Source organism: Schistocerca nitens, chromosome 8 (genome assembly GCF_023898315.1).
Source record: "Schistocerca nitens isolate TAMUIC-IGC-003100 chromosome 8, iqSchNite1.1, whole genome shotgun sequence".
Lineage (NCBI taxonomy): Eukaryota > Metazoa > Arthropoda > Insecta > Orthoptera > Acrididae > Schistocerca > Schistocerca nitens.
The window spans coordinates 133,865,291-133,884,432 of NC_064621.1; the positions used below are offsets into that span (position 1 = coordinate 133,865,291).

Here is a 19,142-nt window from a genome sequence, read left to right on the forward strand (position 1 = left end):
CTTTTATTTCATCATACATTTCTTCGATTTCTTCGTCATCTGCAGAGCTAGTTGGCATATAAACTTGTACTACTGTAGTAGGTGTGGGCTTTGTATCTATCTTGGCCACAATAATGCGTTCACTAAACTGTTTGTAGTAGCTTACCCGCGTTCCTATTTTCCTATTCATTATTAAACCTACTCCTGCATTACCCCTATTTGACTTTGTTTTTATAACCCTGTAGTCACCTGACCAAAAGTCTTGTTCCTCCTGCCACCGAACTTCACTAATTCCCACTATATCTAACTTTAACCTATCCATTTCCCTTTTTCAAATTTTCTAACCTACCTGCCCGATTAAGGGACCTGACATTCCACGCTCCGATCCGTAGAACGCCAGTTTTCTTTCTCCTGATAACGACATCCTCTTGAGTAGTCCCCGCCCGGAGATCCGAATGGGGGACTATTTTACCTCCGGAATATTTTACCCAAGAGGACGCCATCATCATTTAATCATACAGTAAAGCTGCATGCCCTCGGGAAAAATTACGGCCGTAGTTTCCCCTTGCTTTCAGCCGTACCATTCAGATATCTTTTCTAAATCGTTTTGCAATTTTTTTTTGATCCTCTGATGACTTTATTAGACGATAAACGACAGCGTCATCTGAAAACAACCTAAGACGGCTGCTCAGATTGTCTCCCAGATCGTTTATATAGATAAGGAACTACAAAGGGCCTATAACACTACCTTTGGTATGTGATCCTTTATCATCTGGCTCAGGACCAGTCCGTAGTATGCTGCAGTGTCTGTAGTATCTCCTGGAGCGTTGTGAGTGTACAGCATGGCTTTGAAATCCAACTATGTGAAGACCACTATCTTGTTCACTGCGACTTCGACTAACATTGTCCTACTAGATGATGCTGACTGCGGAAGCGGAGGTCAGAAACTGGGGTAGGGCTCTGGTCTATATTCAACTCAGTACGAGGGCAGCGCTCTGCTGAGATGGGAGGCGTGACCTCCAGAACCATACCACAAACTAATCAGAGGAATTAGTTCCGTTAATATTATTTACAAGCCAAGCTGGTTCACAATACAACGAAAACGTATCCTTAATACCGAACACAAGTAACTACTGAAGGTCTCCTTTGTAGTACTCGCAGACACACGTATGTTGAATTACGGTGCTTATTGCCAAAGAGGAAATTATCACCGTAATAGAATCACAGTGATCTCACGACGCTGGGCGATGACTGAATGATAAAATTAACACTCAGCACCAATCAAGATTAAGGCTAAATAGTGTGCTCCACAATTTTTGCTTTTGTATGAATATGAGAGACTTACAGATGAGACGAAAATTAAATTGCCAGTAGTGTCATAGATTTTCGAGGCAAATTATATGCATTGTTCTGTGAAAGTAAAGTATGAAATATATCTGTACTCACGTAAATAACCCAGTCCTTCGGACTGTGTGCATTGGTCCCGCACACATAGAGACGGTTTCCGTTACCCATTGGCTGGATGACGCGTATATGATTGCGGCAGTCGAAGTGCTGTAACAAAAAGGTAGTTTTTTTAAAAAAATAAAATAGGCATAATCAAAACATACCTGCAGAAGAAAAAATGTGTAAGATTTGAACTCGTTGAATCTAATTAATAAATAGGGAAACCCAAAGATTAGAAAAATGTAAAATAATGCTACACTCTTTAAGTATATAAGTTCTGCAAAAACAAGATAAAACGACAAGTGAAAATTTTAGAGAATAATGGGTGAAAATGAAAAATCACAACGAGGAGACGGCCTTTCAAACACAGGGAGGCGGAAGTTTCCAGGAAACCGAAATGATGTAGCCCATTTAAATTTAATAAGCGAAGAGAATGGAGTACAACATTATAGCAACCCATAGTAAAATACACAAGGAAACATAGATAAGGTAAGAGAACAACAACGAAATAATTGTGTTGATCCAATAACTATGGAACTTTTGCACTTTGTTATGTACGGTGAAGGAGGCCTATGGTATTTCAGAGATATTCTGTGCGTTGTTGTGGTCTTCAGTCCGAAAACTGGTTTCATGCAGCTTTCTATACTATCCTATCCTGCGCAAGCCTCTTTATCTCCGAATAACTACTGCAATTGACTCGTATATCCGTTTGAACCCCCTTACTATATTCATCTGTCGGTCTCTCTCTACAATTTTTAGCCGCCCTCCCCCCCCCCCCTCCCCACCTCATTCATACACACACAATTGCTTCCAAAATCAAACTGTCGAATCCTTTATGCCTAAGTATGTGTCCTATCAACTGATCGCTTCTTTTAGTCAAGCTTTGCCATACATTTCTTTTCTCCTTGTTTCAATCCTGTACCTCCTCATTAGTTAGTCGATCCACCCACCACGTCTTCACTTTCTTCTCTAGCACCACATTTCAAAAGTTTGTATTATCTTCTTGTCTGAACTGCTTATTGTCCAACAGTCTACGTTTGACATTCTTTCAATTTTACACTCCATACTAACACCGTCAGAAAAGAGTAAGTAACACTTAAATTAAACTTTAAATGTTAACAAATTCCTCTTTCTCAGAAGTGCTTTCCTAGCTGTAATAAGTTTGCAGGTGGTTATAATTAAAGTGCAGCTACTCACAGAGATACTGTGTGGGCTGTAATTATAGTAGGGGAGCGAAAGTTGGTAGATATTCTAATGCGTTGTTGCGAAACCGATTTACGCTGAAAAAAAGTTGTTTCCCATTTTGGCCACGGAGTAGCAAATTTGTTCTGTGAATGCAAGAAAGGCGTATAGATGTGCTCCCATATGTAATGGATCAGAAACGGAACATCGGTAGAAAATTTCAGCCAAGTCAGAAAGGCATAATTTTGATTTTATTACTAACCAACGCTTCCACAATTTGTTCAATATGGGCACCGGAGAGGTCGGCAAAAAGCTGTGCTACGCCAGATTTGCACCTGGTGGCCAAAGCTGGAACTTATTATTTTCTAGCGGCAGTTGGCTTCGCATTAAAGCATTAGCATATCTACTAAGTTTCACTGACATACGATGATTATATCCCACACTGTACCTCCATAAGTGGCTGCATTTCAGTTATAAATACCCAGTAGATCCTCTACTTCATCCACCATCATTTATTTGCTAATTCCCTCACTATCGTCTTGTTTAATTCGATTACATTCCATTACTCCTGTCTCTGTCTCTGACAGAATTACAATGTCATCGAAAAACTTCCAAGTTTTAGTTTCTTCTCCCTGAACCTTTATCCCTTCTCCAGATTATTCCTTCATTTCCTTCACTGCTTGCTTCATGCTCATATTGAACGACATCAGGGTTAGGCAGCAACCCTCATTCCCTCCTTAACCACTGCTTTCCTTTCGGGCTCTTCCACTCGTATAAAATCAGTCTGGTTTCTGTACACGCTGTAAACAACATTACGCTCCCTGTATTTTATACCTTCTACATTCAGAATTTCAAAGAGTGTATTCTAGTCAATAGTGCCAAATGCTTTCTCTGTATAACTCTTCTTAAAAGTTTTTTATCATTATGTGATGCTGTACTCGAAAAATACTTGGAGGTGAATGAAAACCCTTCCGACATTTTTGTCGACTATTCATCTTGTCTTGAGGATGACAAGGATGAAAACTATCAAAACGTTGATTCGAAGCGCCCCGAGGAAATTTCATCATAAAGTATGCAGAGTAACACTGGATTCTCGTATGAAAATAGACGGAAAAATTAATATAGTTTTAGATCCTCGCCCAGAAATAGCTGTGTATTATTGTTAAATAATGTTGGAGCTTCTCCAAGACCGCTAAGGACGGCGTCACTGATTACTTTCATTTTTGTAATCTCAACTCATTCCGTGAGGTGAAGTTTCCGTCAATGCGTTTGCATTGCCTGCTGGTTATTCTTCACTTTATTTCACTAAATTAATAAAGGGAGTAAATATGACTGTCATTTATGAACTAAACTTTTAAGAATCGAGAACATTCACTTATGGTAGTTTCATATAAACCAAGTTTTCAAGCTCATCACAATGAAGAACACCGATGCATCGCGAAGAAACACTTTGAAAACTGGTAGCGCAGTACAAATGCGAGACGATACACACCATCGAACAGCAGTTATCAGATAACAAGCAGTTATCAGATAGCAAGCTGTAACGTTGCTAAACGCATCTCGAGCAGTCGGATATGAACATGACAGATTAGATTAAAAATCGACAGCATTCAATTAAGCAGACGACAGTCCCGTACAGTGCAGAGGTCAATTATGAGGGAAACTAGTCGTGAGTAATTAAACTGCGTCCAGTGCCACGCCCTCCCTACATCTCTCCCTTGCACTCCCCCCCCCCCCACTCCACACGCACACGCACGCACACACACACACACACACACACACACACACACACGGACCTCTGCGACGCAATTCCTGCGTCCTGGCGCCGATGTTTCACTCACCGTGGTAGATCGCAGGCCACTTGGTGCTCAGTTTGGTACGCAGTTCGGACGCCGAAGCGTACACCCAACGCATCGTCGATTTTGCTTTTTTTTTTTTTTTTCAAAGTACTAGTACCTAGTTTAGGCAAATGCCCCTGTAGTACAGCGCGCTTCTCATGCGTTTTCGAGAAATCGCGTTTCATGTTTTTACTAGCCTGTTCAACACAGTTTGGGGTGCTATATGTCGTACTGTGATGTTAAGCAGATAAGGTGCCAGGCTAGGTGTATGACCATTCCACGTTCGATTCTTGTCAACTGTTCTTATCATCCACCAAACATGTTTTCGCTACAACGAATCATGTTTCTTCGGAAACAACAATAATGATGACAACAATTATAATGGTACATTCGTGCCGAAGTGCGATTAGGGAAAGTGACGAAGTTATTTATTTATCGATACATTCGTGTGCTTATTAAAAAATTATGTCAGTGAAGGAATTAGATTTATAGTGTCTTTGTCGTCATCGATGGGCAGACTGCATTTGGGGTGGTATCTGTCGTAAAATCATGAACAACACTGTACTAGCTAGCACCAAGCATATTTATAAATACCACTTCCTGACAATCACGTTTGCTTTTTATTACTGCTAGCGTAAAAAGACCTCACAATAGTGTTAAAAATAACATAAGTTCAGAAATTTGTTTTGGTGCAAGCCATGTATATCAAAATAGCCACGAATACCAAAACTGTGAAGAGTAGTGTGTCTTCACTTGGCGTTAGAACAATACATCGCATGGCAAATGTATCCCGGTATGACTTCACTGCGATATGCACATGAATGTATTGGTATGGAAATGTTCCTTATTATACGCCAAATATATCTACCCCGCAAATAAAATTCTATGTTTGTCTCATTAAGCTCCTCTGTGAAACTTAAGGACGAGATAGGCAAATTAACATAACATATCAACTACCCTGTGGAAATGTGGTGGAGCGTACTGCCAGAAGTCTCCCAGTCGTGCATAGGAAGCAGGACGTCCAATGACGTGAGGTCAGCGTGACTACTGCTTCAAATAAGGCTGGCCCCACAACACAAGGCACTTGAAGGAACCGGAAAAAACTGTGTATGTCAGTCAGCGAGGAGTTATGGTGCAGTGTGGTGGTGTTCTTCATTACAAGATGACCCCGAGACAGCATTTGGATGACTTCACACGGGGAAATATCACCGGCAAACTGGAAGAAGAATGAAATGTAACTAGTGTAGCCCAGGCGTTTGGTATTGCTCACAGCATTGTTGCTCGTACATAGGCAGCGTTCCGAACCACAGGCAGTACTGCCCGAAGTTGAGGATTTGGACGACAGACACATAGTCTAGTTTACAACCGACAAGTGAGTGGTACAAACGGAAGAGGGTGGTTAGATCTGCACCCCAGGAAGTAGTAATGAGGACACGTAGGATATTGAGGGACCACATACAGCAGGCTTCCAGGTAAGACTCGTGGAAGGACAAAGAGAGTTTCCTATCGAGTTTGAGTTCCAGTAATTTCGTAGTTTCAACGAACGGAAGAACAACAGGCCCAACACGTAAAGACGGTGGAAGAAACCAACTGCACCGCCGAAAATTCGTACAAATGGCTTTGTCAGTGGAAAAACGAAAGCCATTGTCGATGCTCCAAGATTAAAGATGATCGAGACGTCGCTGAAGACGCTGCTCAGTGAGACAAGTCCGTGGAGAACTGCATCAGATAGCAAAATCGTCTACGAAAAGAGAGCCGGAGATACCCGGCGTGAGACAGGCCATTACAGGGTTAACGGAGACAGCAAAGACGACGAAGCTCAGGACGGAACCCTGAGGCACACCGTTTTCTGGATAAAGGTGTCCGACAAGGCAGAACCCACAAGTACCTTGAAAACTCGATGTCTTAAAAATTCCTGAAGGATACAGGGCAGGCGGTCACGGAAGCCCCACGTGCAGAGAGTACGGAGGATATCCGTCTTCCAGCAAGTGTCGTCGGCTTTGTTCAAATCGAAAAACATGGCCATAGTCTGTGATTTCCGCAGAATCCTATTCATGACATGAGTGAACAAAGTGACGAGATGGTCAACTGCTGCACGCCGCGCTCGAAGTCCACACTGTGCAGTGGTCAGCAAATTGCGGGACTCGAGCCACCATACCTGCCACGGGTTGGTAGCTAGAAGGAAGGTTTTTGTCCTTACTGGGCTTAGGTATGCGTATGACAGTGGCTTCACACCAGCGTATGGGAAACGTGCCCTCTGCCCAGATGCGTTTGTATGTATGAAGCAGAAAGTGCTTGCCCGCAAGAGAAAGTTGCTGCAACATCTGAATGTGAACAGCGTCTGGCCCCAGGGGCGGAGGATCGGGATGAAGTGAGAGCATGATCTAGCACCCTCATAGTAAAGACGTCATTTTAGCACTCAAGATTTGGAGAATACAATGGAGGAAGGCAGGGTGATAGTGGTAGGAGCTCGAAATCTCCGCAAAATGGTGGCCCAAGGAGTTGGTGATAGTCATAGGGTCCGGTACTGCCAAGCCTGAAATTGGGGATTGGATCTTGGTCCCAGACAGCCGTCGGAGGTTGGCCCACACGAAGGAAGAGGCAGTGGAACTGTTAAAAGAACTAGATTTTTTGCTATCCTGAAGAACGCGACGACACTGTGCACGCATCTGTTTATAATGAATGCTGTTTGCCGTCGTAGGATGACGGTTAAAAACGCGGAGAGCACGTGACACGGCGTGGTAAAGAGGAAGGCCGAGGAAAAAATGGTTCAAATGGCTCTGAGCACTATGGGACTCAACTGCTGAGGTTATTAGTCCCCTAGAACTTAGAACTAGTTAAACCTAACTAACCTAAGGACATCACAAACATCCATGCCCGAGGCAGGATTCGAACCTGCGACCGTAGCGGTCTTGCGGTTCCAGACTGCAGCGCCTTTAACCGCACGGCCACTTCGGCCGGCCGGAAGGCCGAGGAATGGAACGTTCTGCGGCGGTGAGGATAACGTATGTAAGATATTCCACCTGAGCATCACAACTGGGGAAATGCTGTTTGTCGAAGGTCGCCAGGGAGGGGTAAAATCTCCAGTTGGCCTTAATAAGCTGCCATTTGGGTGTGCAAGGAGGTAGAGTAGGAGTCAGCAAACGGATAGCACACGCTAATTGGTCGCTCGAGTATGTGTCAGAGAGAACAGACCACTCGAGACGATGGGCAAGCTGGGCAGTGCAGAAGGATAGGTCCAAATGGGAATAGGTGTGAGCAGAGTCTGAAAGGAACGTGGGTGCTCCTTTGTTAAGGCAGAAGAGGTAGGTTGATTAAGAAAGTCAGCCAAGAGGCCTCCTCTCGGACAGGTTCTGGGAGAACCCCAAAGGGGATACTGCGCATAAAAATCATCAAGCAACAGAAAGGAGAAGTCTGTCCTTGTGACATCGTATGACGGAGGGTGTAAATGGTATAAAGGGAAAAGGTCAAGTGAGGAGGGAAAAGGCGAACCGCAACAGCTTGAAGGCGGGTAGTCAGGTAGATGACTATGGTCATCACCCCATACAAGCAGCATGACTTCCCTATGAGATGGAATGGCGACCTCGAGGGAAAGGTCAAAACGGACCTGCAAGAAACGCGAGAGCTCAAACCGGTCGTGAGGACGCAATTTTGTTTCCTGAAGGCAGAGAACAAGTGGAAGCTGCGATTCTAAGAGCAGCCATAACTCCTCTTTGTTGGATCGAACGCCGTGAACGTTCCATTGGAGGAGAGTCATGGCGAGGAACAATCAAGGGTGTCACCTCGGCGGCTGCCGAGTGCCAGTCTTCGAATACTCGGTGGCAGAGGGCACAGAGACAGGAGGATCCTCCTCCATGAGGCCTACAGAAGCGTCGGCGTTCTTCTGTTGTCCGCTTGCGGAGTCCAGGGCGGAAAAATGGTTGGTGGAGCGCGCCGATGACACGGAGGTCGGCCGGGCAAAGCCATCTCGTGGCGACACCGTCGAAGAGGATCTTCGAGTCGGCGAAGGAGAAGACCGTTTGCCCCCGTTTGACCTCTTGAAGCCTTTCTGGTTAGTAAAGGAAGACGCAGGTGTTGGTTGGCTGGAGGGATGTAGGAAGTCTTCAAGGGAGTATTCCTTCTGTCCTTTCCGCCCTGCCGGTTGTGTATCTGGTGACTTCGCCCCGTGAGGCGAGAGTTTGGTGGCGTGTTGCACAGCTGGAAGAGGAAATGGGAACGCTACCATGACGCTGGGTGATTCCACAACCACCGTGCTAAATTTGAGGTCGCATGTCTGCGTGGTCATGTGCTTCGTAGGTCAAGATGTAGAAAGAACAGTACTGTAAGTGCCAGATGGTAGAATGATGGGTTTCGGACTAGCCTACAACTTGTCAGTGACCGGGTAAGGCACTATTTCCTTCAGCCGGATCTCCTGGACAGCCCGCTCAACGAGATACACGGGACAATCGCGGGAGAAGGCGGCATAGTCACCATTGCACTTGATGCAGCAGAGAGAAGGATGCGGGCAATCCCTACTACAGGTTACAAATTTGACTGGGTGTCGACAGGACTCTCGAGTGTGCGATTGTAACGATGATACTGGTAGCAGAGCACCGCGTTCAGAATACACAGTCTGACTATAATAACTTCATAACTGGCTTTGATCTCTGACAGAAGGAACACTCTATCAAAAGTGAGAAAGAAAGTGCGTGTGGGCACTAAGGTGCTATCTACTTTTTTCATCACCCGATACACAGCAATGACACCCTGATCAGAGAGATAAATTTGGATTTCTGCCTCGGTCATACCATCGAGCAGCCTAGTGCAGATAACACCACAGGAAAAATTCAGCATTTGATGGGCCTCGACATGAACAGGATAGCCGTGAAGGAACGAAGCTACAAGCAGTTGTTGTGCTTGAGAATCAGAAGTAGTCTCTAAAAGCAAAGTGTCATTGCCTAAACGAGAGCAGGATTTCACAAGGCCAGCAACTGCATCAACACCTTTCTGAATAATAAACGGGTTTACCGTAGCGAAGGACTGACCGTCTTCAGTAGGTGAAACCACGAGGAACCGTGGTGCAGCTGGGACGTTCTCTGAATCGTTAGCCTCATTCCATTTAAGTTTCGTAACCGTTTCCTGTGAAGATGATTGGCTCATTGCGAGAAAATCCCCCACGACTGCCAGCATCTCCGATGACGCGCTCCTTCCAACTGGGGGCCCCCTTCAGAAGGGAGCGCACCCTCCTTAGGCCATGGTGATTGTTCACACCTCAGGTCACACCTCCCAAACACCTGAGTGAGAAATCGGTAAATTGGGGAAGGTAGCAGCTCAGGCAGTCACCCCTCCCTGAGCCTGGCGTGTACCAGCGGGTACGTGCGAACCTTACCTGGGACTGGGAATTATTTTATTTATTTATTTATTTAACCTGGCAAGATTAGGGCCATCAGGCCCTCTCTTACATCTAACCAGGCAGCAAGGAAGGGAAAAGATGTAAAGCCTGGGGCCCCGTGGCAGCCAAGCATGAACCCGCCAAAGAGTGGCGAGCTGATAACATATATAATCATTAGAATCTTGAGAAATTGTGATAACAGAAACGATCGTTTGAAAATAATTTAGTTTCGTGGCTGAAACAGAAACCAATCGTTTAGTTTTTGTCCCTACGAAAATTTCATTTTACGCCTCAGGGGGTAATTACCACCAGGTTGGGAACCAATGGTCTAGTACATACTTCCTTACGTGACATTTTGGATCTACTCTACCATGAAACGTATCATACACGATGGAGTTATCTGTCTGGGACGCACTGCCACATCAAAAGTAATTTATTGTTATTACTTCCAGCCAAGTACTGGCTTCAACCTAGTTCACATATTACCCATGATGTTTCACAATTTTAGTTAAAGGATTCTTGGGGTTGTAGAGGGAACGTAGGAGACACATTTCTGACAGCGAACGGTGTCCGTAAATGTACTGTTTCGAAGTGAAATAAAGTTCAAGATCGCTTTCATATCACGCTCCTCACGGTACACAAACAGCGGGGACACTGAGTTCTGAGCTGTGTGCTCTACCGAAGTCGTTTCCCGTGATGACCCTGCTGTTCGTTGAACGATGTGTATCGGCGAGGCCTGGTTTCGGACGTATGGTCCGCAGACCCTAGTGTACGCTCATGGTACATCACAGACAACAATCCTAGTTGCGGAAGTACCACTTTCTTGAATCGGTTGTTGTAGGCGCACAGAAATGTTACGTGATGGACTGGGGCGATCCAGAAAACGATCTCGATATATGTGTTGTGCAACCCTGCCATTGCGTACAGTACCGTGAAGCAGGAGATTTGAAAATAATCCGATCGTGATATCTATTTTTGGACGTGGGTTCCTTAGCAGTACTTCCCCTCTGTAATACCTAGAATCCTGTAATAGGAATTGTGGAACACTCTGTAGACAGTAGCAGTATAAAAAGAGGCTGGGAATAAAGTTTTGTCAATAGAGAAGCAGTAAACATCAGAATGGGTCAATTAGGAGAGCTCAGTAGCACTCTAGATGGAGTTGGCTAATTGGAGCTCGCCTAAATAACACATGTATCACTGACATTTCAGCCGTCCTAAACATGCCCACATCGATTGTTGCTGATGTGAGTGTGAAGTGGAAACGCAAAAGAACAGTCGCAGCTAAAACAAGAGCAAAATGGTTCAAAGGGTTCTGAGCACTATGGGACTCAACTGCTGAGTTCATTAGTCCCCTAGAACTTAGAACTAGTTAAACCTAACTAACCTAATGACATCACAAACATCCATGCCCGAGGCAGGATTCGAACCTGCGACCGTAGCGGTCTCGCGGTTCCAGGCTGCAGCGCCTTTAACCGCACGGCCACTTCGGCCGGCAAACAAGAGCAGACAGACAGCATGTACAGAGCGGTACGGGCCGTCGGGCATTTCTGAGGTTGGTTTTAAAAAACCGCATGAAATTAGCGGAAAGAATCGCTTTTGAGTTCCAGTGTGCTATCAGCAGTGAAGATAAAAGAATGGGCGTAGAAAGTTAAAAACAATGGGATACAGTGGTCGAACAGCTCCTCATATGTCGGACCACAGTGCAATCTGATAGACTGAGGTGATCCGGGAAACGTTCTCGATGTTTGAACTGTACCATTACGTGTCGTACCGTGAAGCAGGCCATTTGAAAGTGATACCATCTTCAAACTTAATTTATATCCAAACGGTACATTTCCGGACATGGTTTCATCAAAACTTACACTACTAATTGGACTCTACAACAACTAGAAGCCTATAACACGAACTGTGAAACACCCAGCACACGTGGTGACCAAGTGAGAATGTGGGTAGCGGGAGGACGCGCATTGGTAAGGGGTAGTCGGTATGCCACCTTATGCTCTGCCAACAGCGTCATTCTGCCGCAAGTGTCTGCAGCGTAACATTCGGCGCTCGCATGGAATATTTACCGCTGATTTTTACATTAGTTCAGATATGGCGAGTGTCTGTAGCCACTGTCACGTTCGTCATGGGTGACATAAAGCGGACAGAACAGCTATTAAGTCAAGGAAAGACAGAGATAATTTTTCGAGCATATGATGTTTTCCAAAGAATGAGAAACGAAAAGAGTGAACCAATGAGGCACTTACCCCAGCGTTGCCAGTTACCACGGCAAGGCTGCGGCTGACAGTGATGGGAAAAACAGGTCGGTTAAAACCGATACCGGTATTTTAATTCTGAATCAGCGGTGTTTTTCTATCGATTTGTTCACGGTTGTAACAGGTGTTTTCTCTTTTTTTTATTTTCACTAATAGCCGGATAAAAATCTTAAACGTCAATTACCCATAGCAGCAGGGCTAAAAGTTTTGGTTTTTTAAATAAATCTTTAAAAAACCAGTAATTTTTATTCTTAAAATATCTCTTGCATTATTACAGAAAATGGTAAAAGTGATCAACGCTATTTTAATAGCATTGCCGACAAAAACGGGAAACAATTACATGGCATAAGAACTGGTAAAACACTGCTGTTACCAAGTGACGTGGGTTATAAAATGGTACGCCTGTACAAAAAGTGTACAAGACTTGTCCCATGTGCTCTACATGGTTGTTTCGCGCTGTCATCGTCGGATATTAGTTGTATTACACAGCGACAACATCCCTAGTCTGGAATTACTTTACGAAGTACGGTACCAGTAAAGTACTGTGCTCCAGTTCCTTTAACCCTGTGGTGCGTGAATTTCACTGCAGTGGACAACTTTTAATGGTCAATTCTCTGGCGTTCTCAATCAGTCATGAGGCTGCAAATGCATGCAGGACACAACACCAATAGGGTGTGCCGACTGCAGTGAACCGTGTGCGTTTGCAGCCTCAGGACTGACTGAAAATGCCAAAGAAGCGACCATTAACAGCTGTCCACTGTAGTGGACGCTATGCGCCGCAGAGTTAAAATGCCGTGAACAGGAGGAGCTACGGCAAAGGAGAAAACTTACAACTTAACAATTCATTCATAGTTTACAATAAAAATTGAAAGCAAATCATCCATTGCCTGTGTAATATTACGTAATACGGCTTATTTGCTTGTAGCCAACGGACAAATTAACACGAGAAATGAAGTTCTTCAACTTCTGTTTTCACCCTTTAGCACTGACTATTCCTAATTCCCAAATAGTTTCAAAGTGATTCGAATCGATAGGAGAATAATGGCGATCTTTTGTAGTGTTCAACAACTTATCACTTTTCGTGAAAAGCAGCGAACAGTGGACGGGACTAAATTTGCCTATTTAGTAATTTGATTCTGTTTATCTTGATGCTGAGGCAGTAAAATTTTTTGAATCTTTGTTTGGTTTCCACATTTATTGCAGGAAAAAATGGGAATAAAAAACTTAAAATCGGTTATTTCAGAAACCGGTCGTTCTGAGCGGTTTTAACACCCAGGTTACACTGGCGTTGGGAAAATCGATATAACCGAAAACCGGTAGTGTCAGCGAGAACCACCATCCCCTAGCGGCTGGGTGCGTGGCGTAGGACAGAGATAGACAGCACACCGGTGACGTCTTAATTTATTCTCCGGCCCTCTTTGCGCAGAACGCATCACACGCTTTGTATCTTACATTCACCCTACTACATCTGTAGTAGTACTGACAGGACACGATATAAACTGCGTGGCCAATGAGAACAACACTGTCAAATGAATGGATTTCCACTCTACAGCAGTTTTGGAACTTTCCGATAGATTAATTATATGTGGGGACCAGTGCTCGAACCTAGGTACTTGTCTTTCTGATTGAGCTATCCAGACACGTCCCACGACTCTTATTCACAGTTTTACCTGGGTGGACTACCAATTCTGGAAGAAAGGGTTTTGCAAAGATATAGCTTCGAGGACTGTTTCTGGAAGAAATGTGCGAAGACTGATCGTGAATCGGGCATCGATACCTCAGTCAATAACAGTATTCCCAGCGACAGGCAAGGTGTCACGTTCGAGTCACAGTCTGGCACACAGTTTTAATCTGCCAAGGATACCCCTACATTATTTTCCACTGATGTGTATGAAAGAGTTATTTACATCGAACAAATCGACAATGGACGAACACTAATGGTGTCATTGTAAGCACTTCTGAAGAAATGTAACGAAAATCATGAGTCGGATGATATCTCTTACCGTTTGTCATGCTGCGACGAAAATGCGTTAGAAACTAAAAACCTGTGTGCTGGGGCAGCAGTTGTTGCCCACCGAGTATCTGACTGGCTTTCAGAGGGAGATCTAAAGGAACCGAGTCATATGAACATGTCTCACTATGACAAGATACTAGCTCTTTTCCATACCCTTCAGTCTCCGCAGAGGGTCTGCGACGTTTTCGTGAGTCTAACTCCGAGGGGGGAGAGATTTCAACCGAGAGACTAGGGAGGTGGGATATTTCACATTTGGGGCAACAATCGGAAACCTAAATCAGAAAAGTGAGACGAAGTTTGAATATGATTCCCCTGGTAGAGAGTTCAATGTTCAACAATGTCGTCGCTCCATTCTTTCGATTTCTGCTCCATTGCAGTGGTAGGAAGTTTTCTTTTCTTGTGGAAAGGGAAATCATAGCCTAATATCACTCACGAGTCCAGAACACCAGCTAGGAGTGTAAATACTCCAAGAATGGTTCCACTGAGGCCAAGTGGTGTATCTCATGGAACCTGTAGCACACATCAACATTTACACTACCAAAATCAATTACGAGTCCTACTAGAACAAAAGCCGTGAGCACAAACAGATAATCAGTAACAGAGTTACATTTGAATACATTCTGGGAGTGACAGTGATCAATGTGTTACAAATATTTACTATTAAAAACACTCTTGATCACAATTTATTTATTACGGTGACCGGTTTCGACGACTACTATGCTCATCTTCAGACCAGTGAGTAAGAACCTCCTTCTGCTGGAGAATCAGTACTGATCGGTAGTGATTCTCCAGCAGAAAGAGGTTCTTACTCACTGGCCTGAAGATGACAATAGTAGTGGTCGAAACCGGTCACTGTAATACATAAATTGTGATCAAGAGTGTTTTCAACACTAGATATCAATAACAGGGTGTTACACTATGAAGTTCTTCGCCCGATGCTCTTACTTACCTCAGATTTGCCTTTGGAGACGCAGTTAGCCACATGACTCGCTTCCATCACCAAAGAATCTTTCTGAAAAAAAGAGAAAAACAATTTATTCTGACCTATAGGCCTATAAAATAAAAAACATTACAATGGGCAATACCAGTACCAGCTATTGACGAGCTTGACCAAGCAAAGTGTATCCCTGAAAACAAGGGTAGCATTGTACTGTGTAGGGCTTATGGTACAACCCCTCTCTCTCTCTCTCTCTCTCTCTCTCTCTCTCTCTCTCTCTCACACACACACACACACACACACATAGAGAGAGAGAGAGAGAGGGGGGGGGGAGGGGGGGAGTGAGAACTGAGAGCATTTAACGACTTCCAACAAACTTTGCACGTAATTTCAAACCTTTCCGAAACATTTCCCCTCTGGCAAGCCCTGTCCCTCACGATCCATACAAATAAAAATAATGAAATGAAAAAAAAACAGTGGTTACTACATTTTCGCTGTTCACACAGTAAAATTTCAGCATCAGGAATAAGTTAACTATTTCTTTACTAGTAACTCTATTCGCAACATATTTTTCGCCAAACTGTATCCACTAATACCACCGAATGTCCCCGCGAAATTACATCATTGCACGATACATACACTACTAGCCATTAAAATTGCTACACCACGAAGATGACGTGCTAGAGACGTGAAATTTAACGGACAGAAAGAAGACGCTGTGATATGCAAATGATTAGCTTTTCAGAGCATTCACACAATGTTGGCGCCGGTGGCGATACATACAACGTGCAGACATCAGGAAAGTTACCAACCGATTTCTCATACACAAACAGCAGTTGACCGACGTTGCCTGGTGAAACGTTGTTGTGATGCCTCGTGTAAGGAGGAGAAATGCGTACCATCACGTTCCGACTTCACCCAAAGGTCGGATTGTAGCCTATCGCGACTGCGGTTTATCGTATCGCGACATTGCTGCTCGCGTTGGTCGAGATCCAAAGACTGTTAGCAGAATATGGAATCGGTGGGTTCAGGAGGGTAATACGGAACGCCGAGCTGGATCCCAACGGCCTCGTATCACTAGCAGTCGAGATGACAGGCCTCTTATCCGCATGGCTGTAACGTATCGTGCAGCCACGTCTAGATCCCTGAGTCAACAGATGGGGACGTTTGCAAGACAACAACCATCTGCACGAACAGTTCGACGACGTTTGCAGCAGCATTGACTATCATTTCGGAGACCATGGCTGCGGTTACCCTTGACGCTGCATCACAGACAGCAGCGCCTGCGATGGTGTACTTAACGACGAACCTGGGTGCACGAATGGCAAAACGTCATTTTTTCAGTTGAATCCAGGTTCTGTTTACAGCATAATGATGGACGCATCCGTGTTTGGCGACATCGCGGTGAACGCACATTGGAAGCGTGTATTCGTCATCGCCATACTGGCGTGTCACCCGGAGTGATGGTATGGGGTAACATTGGTTACACGTCTCGGTCACCTCTTGTTCGTATTGACGGCACTTTGAACAGTGGACGTTACATTTCAGATGTGTTACGACCCGTGGCTCTACCCTTAATTCGATCCCTGCGAAACCCTACATTTCAACAGGATAATGCGCGACCGCATCTTGCAAGTCCTGTACGGGCCTTTCTGGATACGGAAAATGTTCGACTGCTGCCCTGGCCAGCGCATTCTGCAGACCTCTCACCAATTGGAAACGTCTAGTCAATGGCGGCCGAACAATTGGCTCGTCACAATACGCCAGTCACTACTCTTGATGAACTGTGGTATTGTGTTGAAGCTGCATGGGCAGCTGTACCTGTACACGCCATCCAAGCTCTGTTTGACTCAATGCCCAGGCGTATCAAGTCCGTTATTACGGCCAGAGATGGTTGTTCTGGGTACTAACTTCTCAGGATCTATTGCGTGAAAATGTAATCACATGTCAGTTCTAGTATAATATATTTGTCCAATGAATATCCGTTTATCATCTGCTTTTCTTCTTGGTACAGGAATTTTAATGGCCAGTGGTGTAGTTTAAAAGACATCATGTTATAAACAGTGAGATGTATGACAAACCAGCTTTTCTGAAAACTGAATGAAAATTACCCAGACTAGACTTGTCAATTGTTTAGTAATGACTTCTTCATCAATCTGGAAATAAACAACTCGAAACTAATGGAATTAACATAATTACTGTTTTCGTCTTGAGCTTAAAGGTTTTAAATTATTAACGTCAATTATTTAATGCATTAATTCATTTGAAGGGTAATGAGACAGCTGATGCTTTTTATAGATGAGAGTCCGATTCTATAAAGGAGCGTCGGATTGCGGGTAATTTTTAGAGTAATAATAAGTACAACCCTCTGAAGGTAGTACAGAAAGCGGTGAAACACATTTTGTTAAGACAAATCAAATGGTGACGTTCATTAGGCAGAATTTTTCCCCCAAAAGAGACTGTTCTGAGCCTTTCCCTGCTCTAGTCATACTTGAAGAATACTTAGAGATAAGGAGTAGTTATGCTGGCAGAAAAGTGCTCGTTCGCAGTGTGAGATAGCGTCCGCCAGGAAATAGGCACTGATCCCGGGCGGGCAGCACCTGCGAAAAGGCGAGGGCGGTGCTATTTCAGGGGAAGAGGCGAACGTTCGCCGCCCCTCGCCCCGTGCGGTCCCGGTGTTAACCCTTGCGGCGCACGCCGAAAATCCAGCCGCCCGCCATATATCCACCGGCCTCATAACTCACCCCCTTCCAGCACCGGGCGGCGTAGACGGTCCTTTTACAGGGGCGCCGGGGCTTCCGCTAGCGCGTGGCTGCCGCCGTAACACTATAGCCGGCCCGGGGTCGGGCGGGGGGTGCTTCTTTCCCAATCCGCACTAGTGGTGTTGGGACGAGCGATTGCCGAAGAGCCCAACGATACGGCCTCCGCCGTCTGACCCGACACTACCGGCCGCCCTTCGGCCAACAGCCCTTCCGTGCCCTCCCGTCCTCCGCCACTTCCTCCTCTCTACCCACCCTCCAGCAGCTTTCCGGGAAGAAAGGAGTAAGCAGTGTGTTTCCCCTTCCAAACACACACACACAAACACACACACTCACACACACCGGTTTCCCAAAGCCCCTCTCACTTCCCTTCTCCCACTGTGCGCCACCAGACGGGAATCACGCCCTCGTCGCACTCCAACGCTCATTCCTCCACGGGAAGCTGGAATTTTTATTACGGATATACATACGAAAGCAGGGCCACGAGGTCCAGAGTGAGGATGGAAAACTACGAGCCCGATAAATTGTCAAAAGCAACCAAATACTCTCATTTCTATTCTGTCCGCGCGTTCAGATATCATTCCTTCTATGTTCCTCCGGATTGTATGCTTCTGAAACCTCTGAATTATTCCATTTTTGTCAGCTGCTGCAAGTAGCACTGTAAGTTATCTATTTCTTCCTGAAACATATACATTTGCATTCCGCAAGTCACCACACAGTGTGAGGAGTTGTTCCACGATAATTTTCTATACCCCTCCTCACTCCCCGTACTTTGCGTTTTTCTCCCCTATTGCTTACATACTCTGAAATTTACTGCTTTTTCCTTCGTTGTCAGAGGAGTTGAAACATGAGAAAAACTTTGCTGTACATTCATCTTTCGCTATTTTTCAGCTTTTTCGGCCCACAGTAGGTGAACGTGCAGCCAGGTTTCTTTAGACTTTAAGGAAATCAGAACACATAAACAGCAGGGGATGAAGCACTGTAAGTAAACTGCACGTCATATTTATAAAGATAAGCGGTGTTTCATATACAAACAGTAAAACTTATAAATGTATTATGCATGTCATATTTCTAGAATTACCACTGTGAATGCCTTGTAAATAAAACTGAATGTTTCTGACGTAAAATACTATTAAATTGCGGTATATTTAAGATGGGCAAAACGATAATAATTGATATATAATAGCTGCTGCGGAAGATGGCCATATGGACAGATATTCGACTAAGAGATGGAACACAAGCTAGGATTGGACTGGTGGAATATCAAATCGTCGTGTTCTCTAAAGAGAAGCGAGTAGGAGTCGGATATAAGCAATTTCCGGAAATAACCTAAAACTTAAATGTAGACTGTCCGATGG

General features: G+C 44.7%; 1 protein-coding gene across 4 annotated transcripts in view; it reads right to left on the reverse strand.

The window, feature by feature from the left end:
- The window catches only part of LOC126198890 (semaphorin-2A-like), a 1,278,287-nt gene that overhangs the window by 227,077 nt on the left and 1,032,068 nt on the right, over window positions 1-19,142 (reverse strand). For all 4 annotated transcript variants that reach the window (XM_049935505.1, XM_049935503.1, XM_049935504.1 and 1 more), the window contains 2 exons: window positions 15,038-15,100; window positions 1,426-1,533 (listed from right to left, as the gene is read on the reverse strand). In XM_049935505.1, the coding sequence (XP_049791462.1) occupies window positions 1,426-1,533; window positions 15,038-15,100 (171 nt within the window). The remainder of the gene's footprint in view (window positions 1-1,425; window positions 1,534-15,037; window positions 15,101-19,142) is intronic.